This window comes from Hippocampus guttulatus, chromosome 21 (genome assembly GCF_054856545.1).
Source record: "Hippocampus guttulatus isolate MCC_2025c chromosome 21, RoL_Hgut_1.0, whole genome shotgun sequence".
In the NCBI taxonomy this organism is placed as follows: domain Eukaryota; kingdom Metazoa; phylum Chordata; class Actinopteri; order Syngnathiformes; family Syngnathidae; genus Hippocampus; species Hippocampus guttulatus.
Window position 1 is genome coordinate 8,148,791 of NC_141281.1, and position 22,037 is coordinate 8,170,827.

At 48.0% G+C, this 22,037-nt stretch overlaps 2 protein-coding genes across 5 annotated transcripts; both read right to left on the reverse strand.

Annotated features, from left to right (window-relative positions):
- Positions 1–633: 633 nt before the first annotated feature.
- On the reverse strand, positions 634–3,163 carry eif1axb (eukaryotic translation initiation factor 1A X-linked b). Its single transcript, XM_086102392.1, has 7 exons — positions 2,972–3,163; positions 2,320–2,403; positions 1,743–1,846; positions 1,548–1,598; positions 1,382–1,463; positions 1,115–1,206; positions 634–1,023 (listed from the first exon to the last, which is right to left on the reverse strand). Exons 1-7 carry the CDS (start codon positions 2,985–2,987, stop codon positions 1,018–1,020), a joined length of 435 nt encoding a protein of 144 aa, XP_085958518.1. The 5' UTR covers positions 2,988–3,163; the 3' UTR covers positions 634–1,017.
- A 514-nt stretch (positions 3,164–3,677) lies between these two features.
- Positions 3,678–21,417, reverse strand: rps6ka3b (ribosomal protein S6 kinase A3b). Of its 4 annotated transcripts, none has more exons than XM_086101510.1 (22): positions 20,791–21,417; positions 18,615–18,674; positions 11,339–11,455; positions 10,972–11,053; positions 10,619–10,699; positions 10,394–10,473; positions 10,205–10,311; positions 10,097–10,134; positions 9,828–9,970; positions 9,502–9,572; positions 9,303–9,391; positions 9,163–9,227; positions 8,973–9,075; positions 8,777–8,886; positions 7,849–7,971; positions 7,682–7,771; positions 7,409–7,567; positions 7,108–7,269; positions 6,950–7,026; positions 6,710–6,827; positions 6,381–6,521; positions 3,678–6,086 (listed from the first exon to the last, which is right to left on the reverse strand). In XM_086101510.1, the coding sequence occupies exons 1-22, from the start codon at positions 20,851–20,853 to the stop codon at positions 5,964–5,966; spliced, it is 2,202 nt and encodes a 733-aa protein (XP_085957636.1). In that variant the 5' UTR covers positions 20,854–21,417; the 3' UTR covers positions 3,678–5,963. The 4 variants fall into 4 exon arrangements, with proteins under 4 accessions (XP_085957636.1, XP_085957635.1, XP_085957637.1 ...); XM_086101509.1 differs by having other exon boundaries at positions 7,849–7,974; positions 20,791–21,416; XM_086101511.1 differs by lacking the exons at positions 18,615–18,674; positions 20,791–21,417 and adding an exon at positions 16,369–16,537 and having other exon boundaries at positions 7,849–7,974.
- Positions 21,418–22,037: the final 620 nt, after the last annotated feature.

The following is a 22,037-nucleotide window of genomic DNA, read 5'->3' on the forward strand; positions in this document are numbered from 1 at the left end:
ATCACTTGGCATTTTTTTTGGAATGAATTAAAAAAATATGTATCTGTACTGCAGGGGGGATTAGAGTTAAGATCTTTTATTAGACACCCAGCTGTCACACATTGAACATATTAGTCTTCAGTTACAGAATAAAGCCCCGGCTAGCCCCCGGCCCCACCTAACCCTCCGCCCGATTGTGAAGTGGGAGCAGTCCTACTCGTAAAGGAGGGAAAACAAGTAGTCCATAAACATAAATCATCCTTTCTTCTTTTTTTTTTTTTTACAGATAAAGTGAGATTGAGTGAGGTTGTCCTGGTGTGTGTGTGTGTGGCAAGATGTGAGAACCGAGAAAACAGCAGAAACGCAGAAGGGGGGCGGGGGGTATTTGGTATTTGAATAGTTATCTGTAGACTTTGAAGATCAACTGTGAGTAATTTGGAAAGTGGAATTTAGAAACATTGATGTAGGGTAAACGAAAACCTTCCTCCGCTGCTGTATACAAAGAAAAGTAAAAGAGTAAAAGTAGATTTGCGGATGTTTTTGGGACACGAGCGAAGCCGGGATGAGCTTTACACGGAAGTCACAGCGAACATGAATAGAGTGAAAACGTCCCATGAAAGGAAGAGAAAATAAAAACGAAATGGGGAGGAAAAAAATGGTTAATGTGTTTATTGGTGAATCCAAAGATTCTGCAATTCTGCTTAAATTCCACCAGACGTGAAATGATTATAAATACACTTTTTTTTAAAAGGACTTAATGTTTTCGCAGTCACACGCTCCTCCAAAGAAACGCAGGAGGAAACCAAGAAGAAAAACGTTGGACTGGTTTTCAGTGGGGAGGACTGAGAAAAAAAAGCATTTTTTTTCTCCTCCCGTTATGTCCACATTCAGCAAACACATCTAGTCATGTAAATGGAAATACACTTGATAATTTGTATACGGGATTCTAAAAAAAAAGTTTTTTCCCCCCCAACGGCGCTGTATCGGCTCAAAACATCCCCGTTGGATAAACATGAGTGTGTATGTGTGTGGAAGTCTTTAGATCTGCAACAAGAAAAAGAACAAAATTGAGGTGAGATGATGTGACATCCCCACAAGGGAAAAAGAACAAACAAGATAACAAAAAAACACTTACGTCATCAATATCTTCATCGTCATCGCCAATGTCATCAAACTGGATCTCGTCATCGTCTCCGGGACCGAACGTGTCCGTCTCGTTGATTTTGGCTGTAAAATGGGAGGAAAAAAAAAAAAAAAAAAAGATAAATTTCCTGGAATATTGGAAATGTCAATCACACATATTCAGTCATAATTTGTCAATGATACTTGGAAAATGTCAACATCGACTTTAGGGGGGGGGGGAACGGGTGTCCTAAATATGTCAGTGTTCCGTCCATCTCACCGTGCTCTGGGAGCTCGCCGTATGCTTTCAGACTTCGAGCCTCGTCCGCGTTGTACTTGAGGATGACGTCGGCCTTGTTGTCCTGCAACCAAACCAAACGGCCATCAATTGAGGGGCTCCTCCAATAACAACAACAAAAAAATGGCGGGCTTGCAGCGGCCATCACCTGGTAATCTCTCAGGCCCACCAGGATGATGTCCGACGTGTTGATCCACACCTGGAAGATGGCAGAGCACGTCGCATAACCGCAGGTTCAACTCAGTGACACCGTGAGCGGCGGAGGCAGGGTTGGGGAGGGTGTTTGCGGGTCATGCGAGGACACTGCTGACTCTGCGTTTACGTCAGGCGGGTGTGTGTGTACCTTTTTCCGCAGCTTTCCTCTGATGTGGCAGAGCCGCTTGGTGCCATCGAAGCACATGGCCTCCAGGCGGCCATTCCCCAGCATTTTAATCACCTGAGCGTATTCTGGAAAACACACGGTTGGAAGAGAGATGGAGAATATGTTGTGAAAATGCTAACATTCTGGAGCAATGTGAGAAGTGGCTATCATCTTTGTAGAATATGTGCTACGCTTGAAGTGGCCATTCCAACCACACATTGTGACAGACTGTCACTTTTGAGTACCGCCGTTTCTTCACATCAATAACCAGGAGTTCACTGTTGTCAAGGGTCCGGCCATAACCCAAAATCATGCATGATACCTTCAACAATGACTTTAAATGGCCCACAGGTGTGAACTTGAACATGAATAAGTGTTTGTCTATATGTTAGCCGGTTGTCCTGTCTAGCTCACACACAAACCTACTAAGAATGAATGCCATGGTGGTCTATTGACAATCCAGAAAGAGAGCCAAATCTTCGAAGCCAGCTCTCATCCAGTATATAGTTTATTATTGCATGTCCGTGCATTTTGATTTTATAATGATAAACCAACTTACCTTGTCCGTCCTCTTTAAACACCAACTCTCTCTTCTCAGACTCGTTTTCATTCTTTCCACGCCGCCGATTCTTTCCTCCCTTACCTGGAAGGAAGCAGAATCAGGACACCGGTTAGTTAGCACAAAACAATGTCAACTTTGACGAGGAAATGCTCAAAGGGTTTGTCGTTTCGTGACTACCTATATTTAAAAATGGTTGCGAAAATTTATTACTGAATTGATTAGACACAACAATACGTCAGACCCATTGGCTAAAAATACCACGATTACACCTGTCCAGCATAACATAACACGGTCTGAAGCATAACAAGATATCAAACCTCATCAAGGTCCGATTGTATTGAAACAGATAGAAAAAAAAAAGAAAGGCGGTAAATGAAATGTAGAGGCCAAAGCGGGTGTGGTGAAACTCCAAAGTAGCTCGTTAGCCACGTAACGAGCCGGCGAACCGATACTCGGCCTTTTCCTGACAAAAAAAACAAAACGACAAAAGACCGTCCAAAACAAACAAGAATAGACAAAGCTTCATCAACAATAAACAATAATGATGCCATCTGCGGAGGTAAGTAGCATTAGCTGCTACTTGTCACGTTTTCCGTGCTCGTCTTGTGTGTGTCGCAGCGGCGCGCTCTGGGGACAAATCCAACCTCACCTTTATTTTTGGGCATATTCCCTCACGCTTTCGTCCCGATAATCCCAGTGGATGCAAAAGGAACGGTGAATTTGTTGAGAGGTGTCACGAAAGGCGTTTAGACCGAAGGAAGTGAGAGGCGACAAGCTAATTGCTAACACCACTGCTGATGAGTCTCACCGCTCCAGAGGGCATGCGCATTGATCAGCTTGCAAAAAAAAGTAAACAAAACTTTATTCAGTCGTTTCGTTAACAAATTAGGAACGCGCGTTTTCTGAAAACGTCACTTTTCAGAGGCCGAAATAAAGATTGTTTAAACTGTACTTTTAAAATGTCCACCGAATAGACATAGTTGTGTAAAACTAAAATTTATATATATGATTATTTATAATTATACGAATTATGTGTTATTTTATTTTAATAAAGTAATGCATTATCATAGTTAGATTTAAAATTAATGTACTTGGATGGATGGATATCCAGTAATGCAAAAATACAATATTATGAAACGTACTCGGTATGTAAAATTATGTCGCGGCGAATAAATTAAAACATCTTGATGCTGCTGCCCTCTAGTGCCGAGAAATAGTCAAAGTACAGTATAGAACCCAGTACCGTCGATAGAGTCATTCTTAAAAACATTTGTTCAAGTTAAATCGTGTGAAAGATTTTGAGCATTGCATTTCCCAGCCTCCAAAATACGATGAATGACAAGTCATCAGCCTCATTTGCTTTTCATTCTTGTTTTATTTTTCATAGAAAGTTTCCCTGTAGGTATAAAACAAAAGAAGAGGTGGTGCCACACACACCCCACACAGCTGAACAAATCTGACAGGTTGAGGAAGAGCAGGAGAAAATGAGATTAACACAGGAAAAACAAATAAAATATTTGACATTACAGGTACTTGTTCCCAAAGTTGTATGAGTACAGAATCCCCATCGGACACATTCGTGATTAAAATGAAGCCAACCTCAAAACACATGGGCCTATTAAAAAAAAAAATTAAAGGTGCTACATACTAACGTAGCTAACATTTCCTTGAATCTTGCAAATGAAGCAGTAGCTCCCGGTGCCATGGAAACGTTGGGATGGATGCAGAGGGGAGAGAAAAAGAAACACCAGTTTGAACATTTCAGAATGTATGAAAAGCAGTCTGAGCATGTCTTCAATACCCTTGATATCCAGATGAAGTCCACGTACCGGTACATTCTTTAGCACTAGTAGGGATAATTCAGTGGACTGTCAGAAGAATGGTGTCTGACGTTAACGATTTCCAATGTTACAATGTCAAGAGGAATTGATAAACTAAGTACCCGAACGTCAAGCTGGATATGGAGGATATGAAATCAAAAGCTCAAGCAGCTTTCTGCACTGTTGGTCGTCCAGCTGGACGAGTGAAAACCTGAGCTGTTGTTATTTACAGTTCCCATCCACAGATGATACTTTTGCATCAGTGAGGAAGTGCGCTTGTTTTTCGAACGGAAGCTTCATCGCAGGGAGAACGTTGGGCGGCATGACACTGACTTGTTAGTGTGGCGACGGCCCTTTTGTTGCTTGCATGAACTCAACTTTGCTATACGGTGTTCCCAGCCGACAATTTGCAAGTCACTGACGCCCCCCCCCCCCCCCCAAAAAAAGGGTTAAAAATTGTCTGTCGATGCCACAAGATGGCAGTAAAGCACAACTTTTGTCTCAATGAATCTGACTTGGAAATAGTTCCTGAGCACCAAGATGCCACATGCATTGGCCTGGGTACAAAAATTGTGAATCATGGAAAATAAGTGTTTAAAAAAAAAAAAATCTGGACGGAGCGAATCAGAAAGATACGGGGGTACACTGCATAGCAACCCAAAGCCGCTTGAACATTTATTTCATGTCCATCTTAAGGTCTATGAACTATTTGGCTCTTTGTCCACACCAATAAGACAATTCAGCACACTAGTAAAATGGCGATTTCTTACAAGTTACTCCCCCCCACCTCCCACCACCACCACTAACCATACAAGGGATGTTCGGTACCACTTATTTAAATTTTTTAATATGTATATATATATATTTTTTTTAAAACATTTTTAGTATGCTTATTTATATTTATTTGTATACTTTTTGTTGTTTGTAATTTTGCTGCTGTAAATTGGAAATTTCTCCATTGTGAGACAAAAAACGTTTTCTGATCTATTTTTGACAAAAACTCGTACCAGAATTCACTCTTGAATATAAATATTTCTCATCATTTTGGGGAGAATTCTTAGGGTTTCATTTTTTCAAAAAATCAGCAATGTATTTCACTGGGAATCAACTATATGCAAATTTTGGCTACATGCGTGCTAAAAATCTCAGCGAAAAGTGGAGATCGATTGTTCAGCAAATCGGTTGTCTTGTTTTTTAACTCGCAGATCGGTGATCATCTCCAAAATACCGATAGTGTAAAGATTAGCTGCTAATACTACCAGTGAGTCATTCTACTAGTGGAACGAATTGTCCACTTCAGAGGACAAAGAGCCGACTAGTAGCTGTACCGCCAGCTGGATATTGAATAAACACGCAAACGTCTTTCCAAAGAGGACCGGAGACAGCGCGGCCAAACAATTTGCAGGATTTGTCACCAAGTTGACAAAACTAACAGAAGACGTTTGTTTATATTCTGCTTTGGGATGCGACCAATCACAAAAGTTTACGTCACCGTGACGAGACAGGGAAGTTAAAATCAAAGCATCTTACGTCTTGAAATGCTTCTGTGTAATGATTGTGTTTCCCAGGGCTGAGCTTTATGTACACAGGCGCTCGCTTCCTGTTCTGATTGTCCAAAGCAAAAATCCACAGAAGTTGATGCCGGGAAGAACGTCGCCAGCCGTCCAATCGGAAGAGTCCGTTGAGTGTGCAAGAGGGCGGCGGCCTCTGTGTGCTCTTTTTTTGGGGCATCGGCGCTTCCTGGATTCCATCAGTAGTCTGTCCAAGGGTCAGCTAGAGGTCAGAGTTGATGGGAGGTGAGGGAGGTTGGGATGCTGGACGTCACAGAGCGGTGGAAGTGAGCTTCTTCACACCCCTCCGCTGCGCCAAAGTGGAGCACCCCACCGGCTCCAGAACCGGCGGGACGTTTCTATTCAGGGCCGAGTACGTGGCCGCCATCGCTCCCTGGAACGCAAATATTAGCGTTACTTCCATTGCAGCGTAGGGCGCTAAAGCTAATCCGTGTCTGCCATCTAGTGGTGAATAGTGATATTACAACGTAAAACTATATCGTAAAACCCAATTATTTGTGGGGAATAAGACCCAGACCGGCTGGCAAATAGCAAAAAATCTGGCCTTTGCTCAGAGTCAACTGGGCTTTGAGGCAGACATGCTAACCACTTGTCCACTTTAAGGTGGATTCTTGAGATATTATTTCTTTGTTGGGATGTGACAGAAAGCTCAAGTTGACCGAGTCACCTTGACGAGGTGCGGCGCGTCCTGTCTGTTGAGCGTGTATTTGGGCAACTGGTCTCGGTGCGTGACCCACGGGTGCCGCAGGACCTGACCTGCCGTTAGCCGCTGGTGGGGGTCCACGTGCAGCATCTTTGACACCAGGTCCTGAGGGGCCACAAACGCAAACACGCCACTCGTAGTCATCATGAGTTAGGGCCAGACTATATGACTTCAAAATCCAATCTTTGATTTAAAAAAATAAAATAAAGCTAAATCAAACCAAAACTTTATTTACTTGAATAATTCGCTTCAGCCCAATTGTTGATTATGTCTGTGTGCATGAGGAGATGTACCTTGGCCTCAGAAGAGACAGAGTTCCAGTATCCTCCGGTCAGCGAGAACTTCCCGCTGCCGATTCGGGCTAAAATCTCCTCTGGCGTGTCCTCTGGGCCGTTAGCAAACGGAGTGAAGCTGCACAAAAGACGACAAGCCATTGAAAGTTTCCACTTGGACGAGCAAAAAAATAAATAAAAAAATCAATTTCAAAACAAGTTGAAGCTTTGCAACTAGACGACTCGGAGTCCTGAGTCTACCCTGTTAGCATGGTGTACAGAAGCACTCCAAGACTCCAGATGTCACAGGCTGCGTCGTAACCCTGCTTCTTGAGAACCTGTGAGCGATATGCAAATTAACTGTGTTGAGTGTGTGACATCTCAACACACACACACACACCCCAAAAAAAGCCTCTCACCTCGGGAGCAACAAAGTTGGCGGTGTAGCACGGTGTCATGAGCAGGCCGTTCTCCGCCCTTAGCTGCTTGGCAAAGCCGAAGTCGCAGATCCTGATGGATTCGGCGTTGCCGCTCTCGTCCACGTAGAGGATGTTGCTGGGCTTCAGGTCTCGGTGCACCACCTTCACGGCACACAAGCGGGACGTGTCAAACAAATCCAATAAATTGAATTCATTTCCATAAGCTGTTCATGGTCCACGTTAGCATTAAGCTAGGGTAACTAAGCTAGCATAACAAGAGTCCTCGACAGTGTGGACGCACCCCCTGCACGTGAAGGTACTCCAGCGTTTTGGCGATGGTGAAGAGAACGGCGCTGGCCTCTCGCTCGGAGAAAAACTTCTGGCGTAGGATCTTGTCCAGTAGCTCTCCGCCCTTCATCAGCTCCGTCACCAGGAAGACGGAGCGGCCGTCGTCGTACACCTGACACGACGGAAAGGGGGCGCCGATGAGAAGATACCGTAGTCGCGTTTGTCGTCGAAACCCTCCGGCGGTGACGTCAGACAGCAGCCGCACACATTGTGGGTTTTGACTTACGTCTTTGAGTGTGATGATGTTGGGGTGCTGGCCGTATCTGAGGAGGATTTCCACCTCCTCCGTGGGGTCCCGCTTGGCTTTGTTGATGATCTGCAACGGGAAGACCCGTTCAGCCGGGTGCCCGAGTGTGGGCGGTGTACAACCGTGTCCGTACGAGGCGCTCCCACCTTGACGGCGTAGTCCATGCCGGTGCCCTTGTGCACGCAGCGCTTGCAGATGGAGTAGGAGCCCACGCCGATGTCCTCTTTGACATCGTAGGCGTCGCAAAACTGAGACGTGCTTCTGTGGAGCTGCTGCAGGGAAAAAGGAGTCCAATGTCAGGTCACACATGATCAGCTTGGGCCCTTTTTTGGTTGGCTCTGGTCCCTGGGTTTGTTTGTTTCGTCTTCTAGGTGGCGACACTGCTAGCAGAGAGTTTGAGCAACTGGGAGATTGGACGCTAAGTATACTGTCCTGTATTCTAGTGTTTTTTTTTGTTTTTTTTTAATCGAGTCACGATTTTTTTCCCCAAGTTTTGATTCATATTTTTGGGGTGTCCTGGCTGCCGTACAACCCACACAAAGAAGCAGCCTGTCAAGGAGGTGTGTCTAAGTGAGTGGCATCAGCAGCCAAAAGTCAGTCTGTTTGTTTTTTGGTTTTTGGTCTTTTTTTTTTTTTGGGATCCATGCTCCTTGTGAGTGTTGTCATTTTGTATTTGGCTGCTTGTCCTCTTCAATAAACAGTTGAAAGTGAGTATGTATTTCCATTTTCCTTCACTTCCCCCGAGTGTCTGAAGATCAAATTATGGCTCGCAATACATAGCAAAAAAAAAAAAAAAAAAAGTCTACCAAATAACAACCTGCAGTTAAAAAAAAAAAAAGATAGTGAAGGCCCTCAAAAGTATAGACCTGCCTTGGCCCAATAAAAGTGAGGAAACACTGCACTTGGAGGTTAAACAGGAGTCTCCGTCCGCTTCCAATCTTGAGCGGGCGGAGTCGAGAAAGTTTGGGATTTTGCACAGTTTTGGTTTGCGCAAGCTTAGCGGCAACAGCTCATGTTATGATGTCGAAAATGAAAACAACGTTTCGGCTTCGTTCCGTGCGCGCGCGTGTGTACCTGAACGATGGCGTTCGGCATCGGCTGCGTTTCCTCTTCTGTTATTGCCACAAAACTGAATCCTCGGAAGAGCTGATGGGCATTGGCGCTGGGCGGCACTCCCGGAGAGTCTGACACATCAACGCACGTAGAACGCACTCATTAGTTTGCCCGCCCCCGGACTTGATGCGTCATGGTGAGGGTTGGGGAGGCTGACCGCGAGGCGTTTTAGCGGTGAACTCGGGGTCAAAGTAGAAGGTGTCATCGGGTCGGCCGGCCGCCGGCTTGAAGGGAGGCGGCAGCTCTCGGCGAAAGAGTTTCTGCGAGAGCAGAGGAGGAAGCATCCAGTGAACGGATGAGTCACAACAGCCGGGACGGACGGAAAAACATCAAGGCGCAAAACGGACATTCCAGTCGATGGTGCTGAAGAACTGATGCCTCTTGATCTCCTCCACGCCGTCGGGACCGGCGCCTTCGAACGTGAAAGGGAACACTTTGGAATGACAACAGGGACGCGGAGAGGGAAATGAGCACGATTGATGCTCACCTAATCGGTTGGACGGGTTGCGCTTAAAAAGGTTCCTGAGAAGACTCTGGGCTTCGGAACTTAAAAACTGAGGCATTCCCAGCTTGGCCCTGCAGAGACAAGTTGAGCGTTCAGGATTTGAGTCGATCACGATCAGGAAACACGATTTCAAAGCGACGCTTTGGTGTTTGCTGTCCTTCTGAGGGCTTGGTGGACTCACTTGAGGATCATGGTCATGGTCTCTTTGCGGTCTTTGCCTTGGAACGGCAGAGTGCCCGTCAGCATCTCAAACTTGAGGAAGAACCAAAAATAAGAAAGTACGCAAGAAAAAGACCTTCGAGTCAAATCTCTGATGTCTTTCGCAGAAATGCCACGTCCCATTCGAATCGAATTTTTTTTTGCCCGCGTTTACACACACACACACACACACACACACACACAAAAAGCAAACGACAAAGACATTCAAATGATTTCACGCTCAAGGCTTGCTTCACTTTCAGCTTGGTTGAGGGCCTTTTTGGGAGGTAGGGAAAAAAAAATGCTCACCATCAGCACGCCGTACGACCACCAGTCGGCACTGTGCGTGTGCCCCCGCCGGTTGACCACCTCCGGGGCCATATACTCCACTGTCCCGCAGAACGAGTACGCCTTGTTCTCGTGGTCGATGGACTCTTTGCTCAGGCCAAAGTCTGCACACGCGCGCGCGCGCACACCCCAAAGGCAGAAATTTGAGCGCCGCGTAGGACGAGAACCTCAAAGGTTCGCCTTTTAAGAGGACACGAGTGCCCCCTCACGAGCGGCGTCAAATGATGCACCTGTCAGCTTGATGTGTCCGTCCTCATCCAGCAGGATGCTGAAACGACAACACACGTCAGACTCAAAACATTTTTTTCACAAGATGACTGACGCGTGCGTGCGCGTACTTCTCGGGCTTCAGGTCCCTGTAGATGATGCCGAGGCCGTGAAGGTGATCGAGAGCCAGCGCCAGTTCTGCCAGGTAGAATTTCACATCCTCCTCTGTGAACATCACCTACAACACACACACAATTTCAATATCGCTGACTCAGATCAGGATTTGGGTGAAAAAGCGGGTATTTTTGTTGCCGTGCTACCTCTTTGGAAAGCCTGGTGAAGAGGTCTCCCCCTCTCAGGAAGTCCAAGATCAGGTAGAGCTTCCCCTCCGTCTGGAAGGCTGAGGGAGGAAAAGGAAGCGATGCCGATGAAGTCGGCACGAGTCGCCTGCCCGTTGTGGGGAGGCTCAAAAGTGGACACGAGGAAAACGAGTGGCCGGATGGTGGCGTGCGTGGTGACTCGGGGGGTAACTGGGCCTGACTCACCGTAGTGCAGTTTGACGATGAAGGGATGATTGACTTCCACCAGGATGTCTCTCTCCATCTTTGTCCTGACCCGGTCGCGCACTTAAAAACACACACACAGATTCACGTTCACATGCGTGCAAAAGGTGAGAGTCCGCAATCACTCGTCGTTGCCAAAACACGTGACGAGGGTTGCAAAACATTTCGAGAATGGACACTTATTGTGAGAATTTATGGAAATGAAAACTCATTCACTCCCAAAGACGTTTTTAAACGTCTTTTCAGACTTGGTCTAGAATTGGGTGGTACTGAATGAGTTTTGAGAAGGAATTGGGGGTACCTCCAAAACATTTAGCGTATGTGTGTGAGCGGACCTTTTAGTGTCGCTTTCTTGAGAACTTTCATGGCATACAGTTGGCCGGCGTCAGGGCCCGTAACCTTCCTCACCAGGAACACCTAAACGCAACGGACACACACACACACACACACACACGTGCTGTCCGTCAGTATTGTGCGGCGTGCGCTTTTCACTCCGTCGCTGCGCGATGGTTCTTCTATTAACGCAGAGACACAGCGCGGGCGGGAGACTAATTGCTCTTTCGTGAAAACACGGCACTCGGCGGGAGCGTGAAGGGCCCTCGGCCCGCCGTCGCCTTGGCGACGGCCTCTCCGACGCGGCCGACGGGTGCCCCCGCCCGAGTGCGTCGAAGCGGAAGCAAACGCGGGCGCGCGCATGCACACCTTGCCAAAGGAGCCTTGTCCCAGGACTTTGCGCAGCTCGAACTGCCGAGGGTCGGCCTTCTCGCATCCTTCCTTCACGTGGTGAGTGATGCTAATCTCCTTGATGGGGACGTCATCCTGCAACGCACACAAACACACCGGGTTAGGAGACACGGGTTGCGTGAAGCGCAATTACTGTGTGTCGGGACAAGGCAAAAAGTTCCGACAACTTTAACATGGTCATGGGGGCGTGGTCGAATGTGTGAGATCTGGAAAATGCCTACACTTCATTATTATAATGATCTTTTTTTTTTTTTACATCTCTGTGAATATGAACATTTTCATCAACCTTTAGCACATTTTTAGAATAGGCTGGCGGGTTACTCGCCCAATTTGGTGACCCTTGCTCAAGGTGATGCCATCAAAAGGCACAAATTAATGGCATTCGCATTCATTTCAATGGGTAAGGTTGATTTGAGATAAGTCCTCTGACCAATTGAGTTCAATTAGATCTCTTGCACGGGTGGGATTGACTGGCCTGCGTGTACTGGAGCGCGCGTGCCGCAAGGTTTTGCCTCGGCGTCGGTCCGCCAAGTGGCCGCCTCCCTTGTATTGTTCTGCTCAACGTCAGAAAGTTGGCGCAGGGAATGAAATGAAGCAAAACCGCATCGCGCCAGCGTTCTGACGACAGCCAGCGACAGGGTGAGCAGGCTCGCCGAGCGCCTGACGTCGCCGCATAACGACGTGAGCGCACACACACTCGGTTGTCATGGAGCCGCCCCCCCGGTACCTGCACGGCGTGAGCCGAGTGACGAATGATGGCAACCAGTGCGAGCGTGCGTTCAGCCTTCAAATTCTTTGCAAAGGGAACGGCGCAAACCTAATCCGCCTCCTCCTCTTCCTCCCTCGGTGCCGCATACCTGGCCTTCCCAGGGGGACGACCTGCCGACTCCAGGTGCATGCTGGGTCCTGTAGTTCAGGGCGTGGCCCAGGCTGCGCGGCGACAACATGCTCTTGCGCGGCGACGGGACTGAGCGGTACCGAGCGGCACCGGCTTCTGATCATTCTTGACACTTTGTTTGCTTTCTCTCTCGCTCGCTCACAGACGTTCTCTTCTCCTCCCTCCTTCTTCTCCCCCCCCCCCCCTCCCCCGCCGACTCTTGTGTCTTTCTTTGAATACTTGTCACCTCTCGCTACTCTCATAATGACACGCACAATTTGATCCTTCGGGGAAGTGGAATCAGGGCTGGCAAAGGTTAGCTTCAAACCGGAGGAATTTTGGATTTTAATATACGTGAGAGTGACATGACAAAGTCAAAGCCTGAAATTCGGAGGCATGTTGACATTTCAAATGCGCACGTATGCGTGAGTCACCACGCAGATGGCAGATCGGAGCCGGAGCGACAGGATGCTCATGTCACACCTCTTAATCACGCCATCAAAAGTGCAAAGCCAGCGCCTGTGCTCTCTCTCACGCACACGCACACGCACACGCACACGCACACGCACACGCACACGCACACACACGTGAAGTTTTTCACTGTCACATTGAAACAATGCCCTGTTTTGGAATCAAGACATTCCTCCAGAAAATAATTGCCAGGTGAATCGATTCCGAAGACAATCATTAGTTGCGGCCCCCCGAGAACGCCCGCGCCAACCGACTCACAGTCCAGCCGCGGGCCGGCGATCCCAAACAGCCCAGCGCCCCCTTCCTCTTGACGGCCGGCTCGTGGCAGCCGCCGTCCGGCCTGCTGGTGGGCAGCAGGAAGCGACGGAGGGCTTTCAGACGGCCCCTCAGCCCCCGGAGGAGCCCGGCGAGAGCGCACACGCACGCCGGCTTGGCGTGAGGCGTCTGGTGGTTCATCGCAAAGAGTCGACGGTCGAGTGACACTTGTCGGTCGCGCCGTGACAGTGATTGAGTGCGAGCCGTGTGGGGGGGGGGGGGGGGGGGAATACCCACAGTAAGAGGACATGGGGGAGGGGGCTAGTGGGATTCCCCACACCCTTTTCCCCTTGTGACTCACGGTCATAACCTTCCGAGTTTCCATCAGGTGTCCGGGAGATTCCCCCCACCACCAACACACGCGCGCACACTGGCCAATGACTGCGAACCACGAGTACAACAGCCCCCACGGCCCCTCCCTACGTCAGTCCAACTGCTTATGTTTTCCGTACCATTCTGAAAATTTTTCATTTTAGTGATTTTGTCTGGAGGGAGTCAAAACGCTCCAGTGAGTGTCTCGGCAGAGCCGCAGCCTCTCCTAGCTGACTTTGGCGAAGACGCAGTACACAGCCCGGACCCAAAATGGAGTCACGGGGAGTTGTTTTGGCGAGTGGACGAAACACAGCTTGCAACTCACGACCACCTTCCAAATTCCACCTGCCGCGCACACAATGTGCGCGATGCCAGCCAAGCGCCGGTGACGGCCGGATGACATTTCTTAGGTTACCTGCACCTGTTGTCGCCTGCCGCGCCAGGACGCGCTTCCAATTGCTCACAATGAAATGGAAGTGAACAAACAGCACCGTCACAGACGACAGGGTGTACAGTATATACACACACACAGTCGTCCAGGTCGTCTGTGTGTGTGTGTGTGTGTGTGTGTGTGTGTGTGTGTGTGTGTGTGTGTGTGTGTGTGTGTGTGTGTGTGTGTGTGTGTGTGTGTGTGTGTGTGTGTGTGTGTGGCATAGCATCACAGATCGAGCGGCGGTGGGATTCCATTCCGCACAATCTGCAACCTCTAATCCTGTTACGCAATCAAATTAACAGGCTGGATGGCCAGCGTGCGCACGCACGCATGCACACACACACACACACACACACACACACACATGCTCGCGCTTGGGATTTGTCAGGTTAGAGGTTCCAAGTGCACTTCCACTCGCTTGGACATCATGCATGGATCCAATAACAGACGCACAAGGACAGAAACACACACACACACGCGCGCACAAAAGTAATCAAATTAGAAATCAAATACGACATTTAAATGCAACTGTCTGCCGATAGAACGGAAAAATGTAACTTGGCAAGATTTAGTCAGTAAAATGACCAATCCTATAAAAGAATTCATACTAGCGGCATTTACCGATTGTTTATGATCCCATTTATTTTGAAATCCCAATAACATTTTTTTTTGGTGTAATTTGTTTTTATTTGTTTTCATTTTGCTCATAAAAATCCGAAATTAAAAGAAACATTTTTTTTTTAAAAACACATAAATGCTTCGACATGCGCCACCACCGAGCACGTCCCTCCTGTGCCCGCAGCGCCACCTTCCGGAAACTTTCACGGCACCCTCCGCACGCAACAAGCCAAGAGAGGCTTTCTGAACGGCGCGCCATGCCAACCGCGTGAAGACGTGATGACAACGAGGTGAGTGGAGGAGAGAGAGAGAGGGAAAAAAAAAGAGAGGATGAAAGATCGATGAGGAGGAGCAGAGTCAGGATGTCATCATTTATTCAGGAGCTGGCATCAAGCGCACACACAATCACTGCCACGCGGCGACACTTCCATCAATGTGGCGGGCGGGCCAGATAATTTTAGAATTATCATACATCGTCAATCGATGTGATAGGAAAATCTGCAATACAAAATTCTATTTATTAAAAAAAAAAAAAAAAACATCAATGCTTTCCACCGCTTCTGCAATGATCACAAAAAAGTGGAACCCGACATGACTCATCGCGTCGAGCGCTAACACACAAAATGACTCAGCCAATCCAGTCCATGGCACATTTTCTCTGGCATGAAGCAAAAATGCTGGAAAAACAACAAACAAAAGTCGAAGCGGGACGCGGGTCGGAGGTCACGTGTCCACGCGTCCTCCGAGTAAGCGCCCACGTTACCACGGGAACATGTCCCCAACACACACACACACACACACACAGGGGGGCAGTCGGGACATTTCTGTTCTCGTCTGTCCACTGTCACTGTTCCCCCCTCACGTCCACGCACGCCCCTTCTTCTCTCATTAGTGCAATCAAAGCACTTCATCAGTTGCCAGCGGAGCCTCTCCGAAGCTCTTTATTCTGTTCACAAATGCAATACTAGCAACAGGAAATCCATTAATCCATTTTTTTTTTTAAAGCATGCTCATTAAGGTCGTCGGTGGGCTGGCGTCGACCACAGCTGACCCCTTAGTACATTCTCGACTGGTCGCCGGTCGCTGGCGAGCCATACGTAGACAAGCATTCAAAGTTGCGTTCACAGCGATGGACAATTTAGAGCACGGGTGTCAAACTCAAGGCCCGAGGGCCAAAGCCGGCCCGCCAGGTTATTTTATGCGGCCCGCGAAAGCAAATCATGCGTGTCAACTTGCTAAAATCTGTACCGAAATGTCAAATTGTCATGTGTGATAAATAACGTTGAGATTTTGCAATAATTTTGTGACCCTGTTTAACACTCACTTTTAACAATAATTGAACTATTACAATTGACCGATTTCAAAACTAGTCATGTATTAATATGTTGTGCACAAGTAATCATTTTGTGGTTTCACTGTGATAACGGCCCTCCGAGGGAAGCCGTAACTCCAAATTGACCCGCGACTAAAATGAGTTTGACACCCCTGATTTAGAGTTTTCGGTTGACCGACGAAGAATGGAATGTAGGAGGGAGGAAGAAATTCAGGAAGAAATAATTCACACCGATGTGCTTTCAAAGCAGGGGCGCGGGAGTTTGGAGAAAAGACAATTAGCCACCGGCAGACGCAGAAAAGCGCGCTCGAAGAACGGGCGCCTTCAAGAGCCTCGTTATCTTTTTCTTCACCTTCTCTCATCTGCGCGAAACACAGCAAATAGATCCCCGGTACTCAAACAAACACGTCGCCGTCATGCGACGGTGACTAATGCCGCCGAACGGGACCGTGTGGAGCTCTTTGGAACCAGTTCGACGTGTAACGACTATGCGCGCGCACGACTTGAATTCAAATCATCACGAGACAATTGACGGCACTAGTAGACCGATGAGGGCACGGCGCCAAAGTCAATCAACTAGTGTGACGAACAGCTGTCAGCGATCGGGGACCGCGCACCGCACTTTCTACCTGAAGCGCTCGTCTCCTGGCGTGCAGCAAAAGCGTTTTCATGGCGCTCAGCCCGTCATGGCGCCCCGAACGCCTCGAAGCAAAGTTTGAGCGAGGAGAGCCCAACCAAAACCCGCATGCGTGCAACGCACAGGAAGGCCCGCCAGCTGCTCGTCACGTCCTGTCATTGTTTCCCTGGCAACAACATCTGTGCAGGAAGGCAAACACATGCGCGCGGAGCCAACCGGTTTTTGTGTTTGTTATTAGGAGCACTGAAGTGAAAAACGCTGAGATTTCCCACAGGTTTTTGAACGCACCGTCAATCTGGGTAGGGAAATGATTTGGAAGGTGCTTGAAATTCCACATGTGCCAGCGAGGAGGAGGAAGAGGAGGATGAAGGATGAAGGGAGGAAATGAAAGCAAGTTTGGAGGCCGCGTGTCAAATTCCTGCTCAGGTCAGCGCAAGCCCCAGCCGGGCGACGGCTCCTTCTCCACTTTCATCTCAATTTGCCGTGAATGACCTCGCAGGTCATTTTCATCATCAATCTGAAGAACCGAACGCGCACTAGAGGACAAAGGTCGCCCCACCGCTTTTTCCTTTGCGCTTGTCGTACAATGCGGGCAAACCACGCAGGCCGTGCCAAATGTTCATTTTTGTAAATGCTGCAGGCACTTGCGTGTGCGACATTGTCGGTGATGTGGATTAGAGACGCGCACGATGTCCTCGCAAAGATATTGTGTGGCGGGGCCCTGATTGGTTGCTTCCTGGAAAGTGAGCGAGCGAGAGCAAGCGACAGAGAGAGAGAGAGAGCCAAGTTCAGGAAGGCGAGTTCGACACATTACATCATCACCCTGTGACCTCTCACAATGGCAACACCCACAATGCACCGCTCTGAGCACACCACCACCACCACCACCACGCCTGGTACAGAGTACACACACACGCGCACAACATTCACTTGGATTCCCAAATCGTTCACGTTTCTCTTGACGTGACATTTTCGCGTCGCAAGCAATCCGGATGTGAGACGCACACGCCTGACTTGAGCGGGCAGTGTGTTTCAACAAAGACCACAGAAAGTCAGACCAGATGGTCACGCAAGACGAAACACCATCTGCTAGTGACACACACACACACACAAGAGCACACAGGAAGTTGTGACGTGACGTATGGAATGTGAAAAATGAGCGGACGAATAAAGGAGAGACATTCATATTTTTAGCTTTGGCGAGAGGGGCCACGCTCCCTGTCATGAATAATTAACGCTTCCTTTGATCATCCGTCTCAAAAGGAGCGGCCCAAGGCGGCAGATGAAGGTCCAAATGTGTCGTCAGACTGCGTGCGTTCGTGCGTGTAACTTAGAATTGATGCCGGCTTGCTACTGTGGGACAAAGCGATCCTCCCGGGAACATCGTCAATGTCTTTTGCCGTCTGAATACTTGAACAAGTGACCTCACACTGAACTGCACGTGACGCGCGCGCTCACAAACACACACCTGAGATGCAGCAGATGGCGGCAGATGGAAGTCGGTCCCTCGAGAGCGCAAGCCATGCTCCTAATGTGCTCTGGGAACCATTTTGTGACCCCCACTGGGGGCATCAGTGTGTGTGTGTGTGTGTGCGTGTGCGTGTGTGTGTGCGTGTGTGTAAACGAAGCACTCTGGAGAGACAAGTAATGACTACTCAGCTCTTCTCAGACAGACGATCCATAAGCCATCTCCCTCTGCATTTAAAAATCGATGCCTGCAGCTGCCGGCAACACAAGCACACGTACAAACACAAACACACACACACACATGCAGAACTCGAACCTTTTGTGTGCGTTCAGAATGAGGAAATATAAGCGGAGACATTGCGGGAACATGACGTCAGTCAACCTTCAGCATCCACACAATCACTCATATGTAGCGTGCTTATATTTGAGGTTGGATTTATTCTCAACCGTCTACTTTCTTGACTGCACTGCTTCCAGTACATGCATTTCTATTTAATTTTATTGTTATTTTTTGTCCAATCACACCAAAACGAGGAGGCTCATAAAAGGGGGGAGTGACATTGAGGTTCGCGCTCACGTCGGCACACTAACGAGCCGCGCTGGTGCGAGGCTCGCGTATGTTTTGGGATGAGTCAGAGGCGGACGGGCCTCGGCGAGCGTCGCTCTCGAAGCGGCAATTATCCCGAAGGAGTGGGCGTCGACACGCCGCTCGTTTGTCGATCGTACGCATACGCGCGCGGGTCGGGCACGACGCGGCGGGGAGAAACTCACGTTGCAGTGCGACACGCCGTCATCCTCGCCCACCGAGTCGTCCAGGTCGTTCGGAGCATCCTGAAAGCACACAAAGGTGAAAGGTTAACATGGCAGGTGCTTCCTGTGTCCGAGAATGCTAAGCAAAGCTAAGTTTAACCCTTACTGCTTATTTAGGGGGAGGGAATCGTGAACAGTGCCAAATAACAGTCGGGGTTAGCATCAAACCCATCAGGCTTTTGCTTGAAAGCAAAAACATGTCAGGAAATGCAGACTTGAAACATCTGAATTTGAATTTGGGGCTGTTTTTTTTTTTTTTTCCCAGCTGAAACTGGGGCCTTTGAAAAGAGACGGAGGGAATTAGGAGCAGTTCCAAACAGCAACCAGTGGTCACACAACAATACGTTCAGGCTTCTGCAAGACAGCAAAACTTGTCAGGAAAAGCCGACTAGAACATCTGAAACTTCATTTGGGGTGAATCTAAGACAAGAGGTCCCATTTGGCGGGAGTTTGCAATGTGATTGGTTAACTCGGAACTCAGCCACATTCCAGTTATAAGAAGGTGTGCACTTATGCAACCAAATTATCTCAGGTGTTTATTTTGCTTCCCTTCTTGAAAATAGTTTTTTTCCCCCACTTTCTCTACTTTCTAGTTGTCGACTCCCTGCGACACAGCAACGGCGATGATGCGGCACCGGTAAACGAAACGCGCGCCACGTGCTGCGACTCGCTGCAAAAATTCCAGGAATGATGCCAATTTGACAGGAGCGAGCTCGCGTCTGATTCTTGGATGTATAGAAACGCTCACTCGACGACCAACGAACCAGGGCACAAAGTACGAGTCCACCGAGTTGTCTTACTAAGTAAGGACGAAGATCAGAATAGTTCATGGACCTTAAATATGGAATCAAATCTCATTTTTGCCATGAGCGATAGTTGCCGTCGCGAACTTAAAGGGGGTTACGCCGTGGCTCTGGTGACCACGCAGGAAGTGGACAGGCACACGCCGCTGTTGTCGCACCAGGAAGTGAACGCGAATCATGTGGCACAGACTGCCTCGTGCTCGTTGCTGAGATTTTGGAAAAAACTTGAAGAACCGGAACACGGGCGCGCGCGCACACCCGCACGCGCCACTGACTCAGTTGGTGGAGCAATCCCACACTTTTCTCCAAAACGTTTCCTGCGCGCATTCGTTCTTTTGCATAACGCCACAAAGGCTAAGAATAGCATCCAAAGCACAAGACGGGCTTTGACTATCAGCTTTCGATTGACGTCGGACGTCCATTAGGCCCAACTGATGTCATTAGTCAACCGGCAAACATGACAGCGCCGTCTCCAACCCCTCTCTGCGACCGCACATGCAATTACGCTCATTCATTTCATACAACAACAAGACTTTCACGTAAAATGTGGTTTTTGGCGTGTCCGAATTCTACTTAAAAGTCGAAGCACCCCTGTTCAAATGCTTTGGTTCGATAAAGTTCAGCTGTTCTTTCAGGCTTTGCCACACTTCATAAGACTGGAGATCAAGTTCCAAACTAAAGAGATTTGTATGATTCATACGGGCAACTCCTTGGCTCTCATTTGAACAGAACACAATTTACGATCATGTGCAATCGACTCTACTTTTGTTGTTGTTGTGAGACTTTGTGAGGAGAGACGTTATTGTCTTTCTTGTGCTCAAACAGGTCAATGGCTAATTTGTACTGTGTGAGTGACACACAGGAGTCTTTCGTGCCAGGGCTGACGAGTCATCGAGTGCAACCCCCCCCCCCAAAAAAAAACATACTGTCGTTACTGTACATCAATAGATTTTTCAGGAAGCTGTAATTTTACTTTGACGACGTTTCACTTTCACCTGTACTACTTCTTATGTACAGTGGGAGTACTTTTGCCACCTCTGATAGTTGACAGTAGAAAATGTTTTTATTTGGTACCGAAGTGAAAAAAGAAACTGACTGAAATGTACTTACGTAGGAGAGTCGATAATTCACAGTAAAAAAAATCATTTTTGAGTACTTTTCATTCTATTTTTAACGTACAGGAGTTGAATCGGTATGTACTTTTACTTTTGCCGGTCTTTTTCTGAACAGTCACCTTTTTAAGCACTTCTTTTTAAGTTCACTTTGCGAGTACTTTTGCCATTTCCGCGTGTAGTGCAACTTGGATTTAAAGGCGAGCGCGGACTGTGACTCACCTCCCCCGTCGTGCCCCCCAGCGGCATCTTCTGCCAGGGATCTGCCAGCTGAGCCAGCGGCATCTTGTCCTTCCTCTGCCTCGACTTGCCCCGGTTCTCTCCCTCCCGATTTCACTTCCCCTTCCGTGTGCCGGGACCTGCAGTACAGCCGCCCTCGCTTCTTTTCTTTCGCCTTCCTTTGGCCTCTTGGCAAAATGTGAAGCTAGTTACGAGTCACTTGGCCGGATGACGCCGACCCGCCACGGAGCTCTTGAGCCGAGGGAATGCTACCTATCCGCGGGTGTGGAGTGGCGCCGAGTCCGCCCCTTTCTCGGGACGGACGGACATGAGAAACGGAATCGAGGACGCCCTTTTCCTCCTTTCCGAGATCTCACATGTAACACTCGCCTGTCACTATTGTAGTCTATCTGCCGCCCCCTCGCTCTCTCTGTTTTGTCTGTTCCGCCTTCCCCCTTCGCTCGCTCTCTCGCGTTGACTTCCTGTACTTCCCAATATGGCGGCCGGTGTCGGCTTACCTGTCCTGCTTCGTCACCATGGCGGAAATCAGTCAGTCGGACTTCGAATCGCAAAATAAATATTAAGAACATCATCTTGTACTCGCCCACGCTCTAAAAGTAATCACAGGCAAACGTAGGTAGTAACGCTACATTTACTTCGTTTAAGCAACTTTGTGGGATGAATTGTACTTGTCAGAGAAGTTTTTATGTAAGATTTTTCACGTGAGAATTTTAGTTACGAATTTACTCTACTTTTACTCCGATTTTTTTAAACCTGCGTGATGTTTTTGTTTTGCCAGGGATTTATCACGTGATGTTTGGAACCACTGGCGGTTTGACTCGATTTGACCAATCAAATGGAGCCATTCAGTCACATGACACGAAAGGTTATACTGTACGTATTTATTTTATTTTTTGTTGGATAATATGGTTTTTCTCATACACACACAAATATATATATATATGTATATATATATATATATGTGTGTTTGTGTTAAAATAATTGGGTATGTGAGGAGTGAAAAGATAAAACATTTAGTATGTGTCTATGATTGCACATGTATTATGCATTTCAAACCTTTGATTGTATATCCTGGACAAATGCGAGGGGGTTAAGTTTAAAAGTATTTAGTCTCCTTTTGAAACAGACAAACAAAATAAAATTCAACATTATACCAAGTCTACAGAAACATGGCAGCAAATGATAGAGTACCGTAGAAGGCAAGCTGCAACTCTGCTATCTGCAATGAA

Coding starts and splice junctions, on each gene's coding strand:
- eif1axb (XM_086102392.1), bottom strand. Junction 1,847..2,319: donor GTTTAAAGAGGACGGACAAG/GTAAGTTGGTTT, acceptor TGTGTTTTCCAG/AATACGCTCAGGTGATTAAA. Junction 1,599..1,742: donor GAGGAAAGCTGCGGAAAAAG/GTACACACACAC, acceptor GCCATCTTCCAG/GTGTGGATCAACACGTCGGA.
- rps6ka3b (XM_086101512.1), bottom strand. CDS start 13,184: ATGAACCACCAGACGCCTCACGCCAAGCCGGCGTGCGTGTGCGCTCTC. Junction 10,135..10,204: donor AGGGACCTGAAGCCCGAGAA/GTACGCGCACGC, acceptor TTGTCGTTTCAG/CATCCTGCTGGATGAGGACG. Junction 9,228..9,302: donor CAACCCGTCCAACCGATTAG/GTGAGCATCAAT, acceptor TCACGTTCGAAG/GCGCCGGTCCCGACGGCGTG.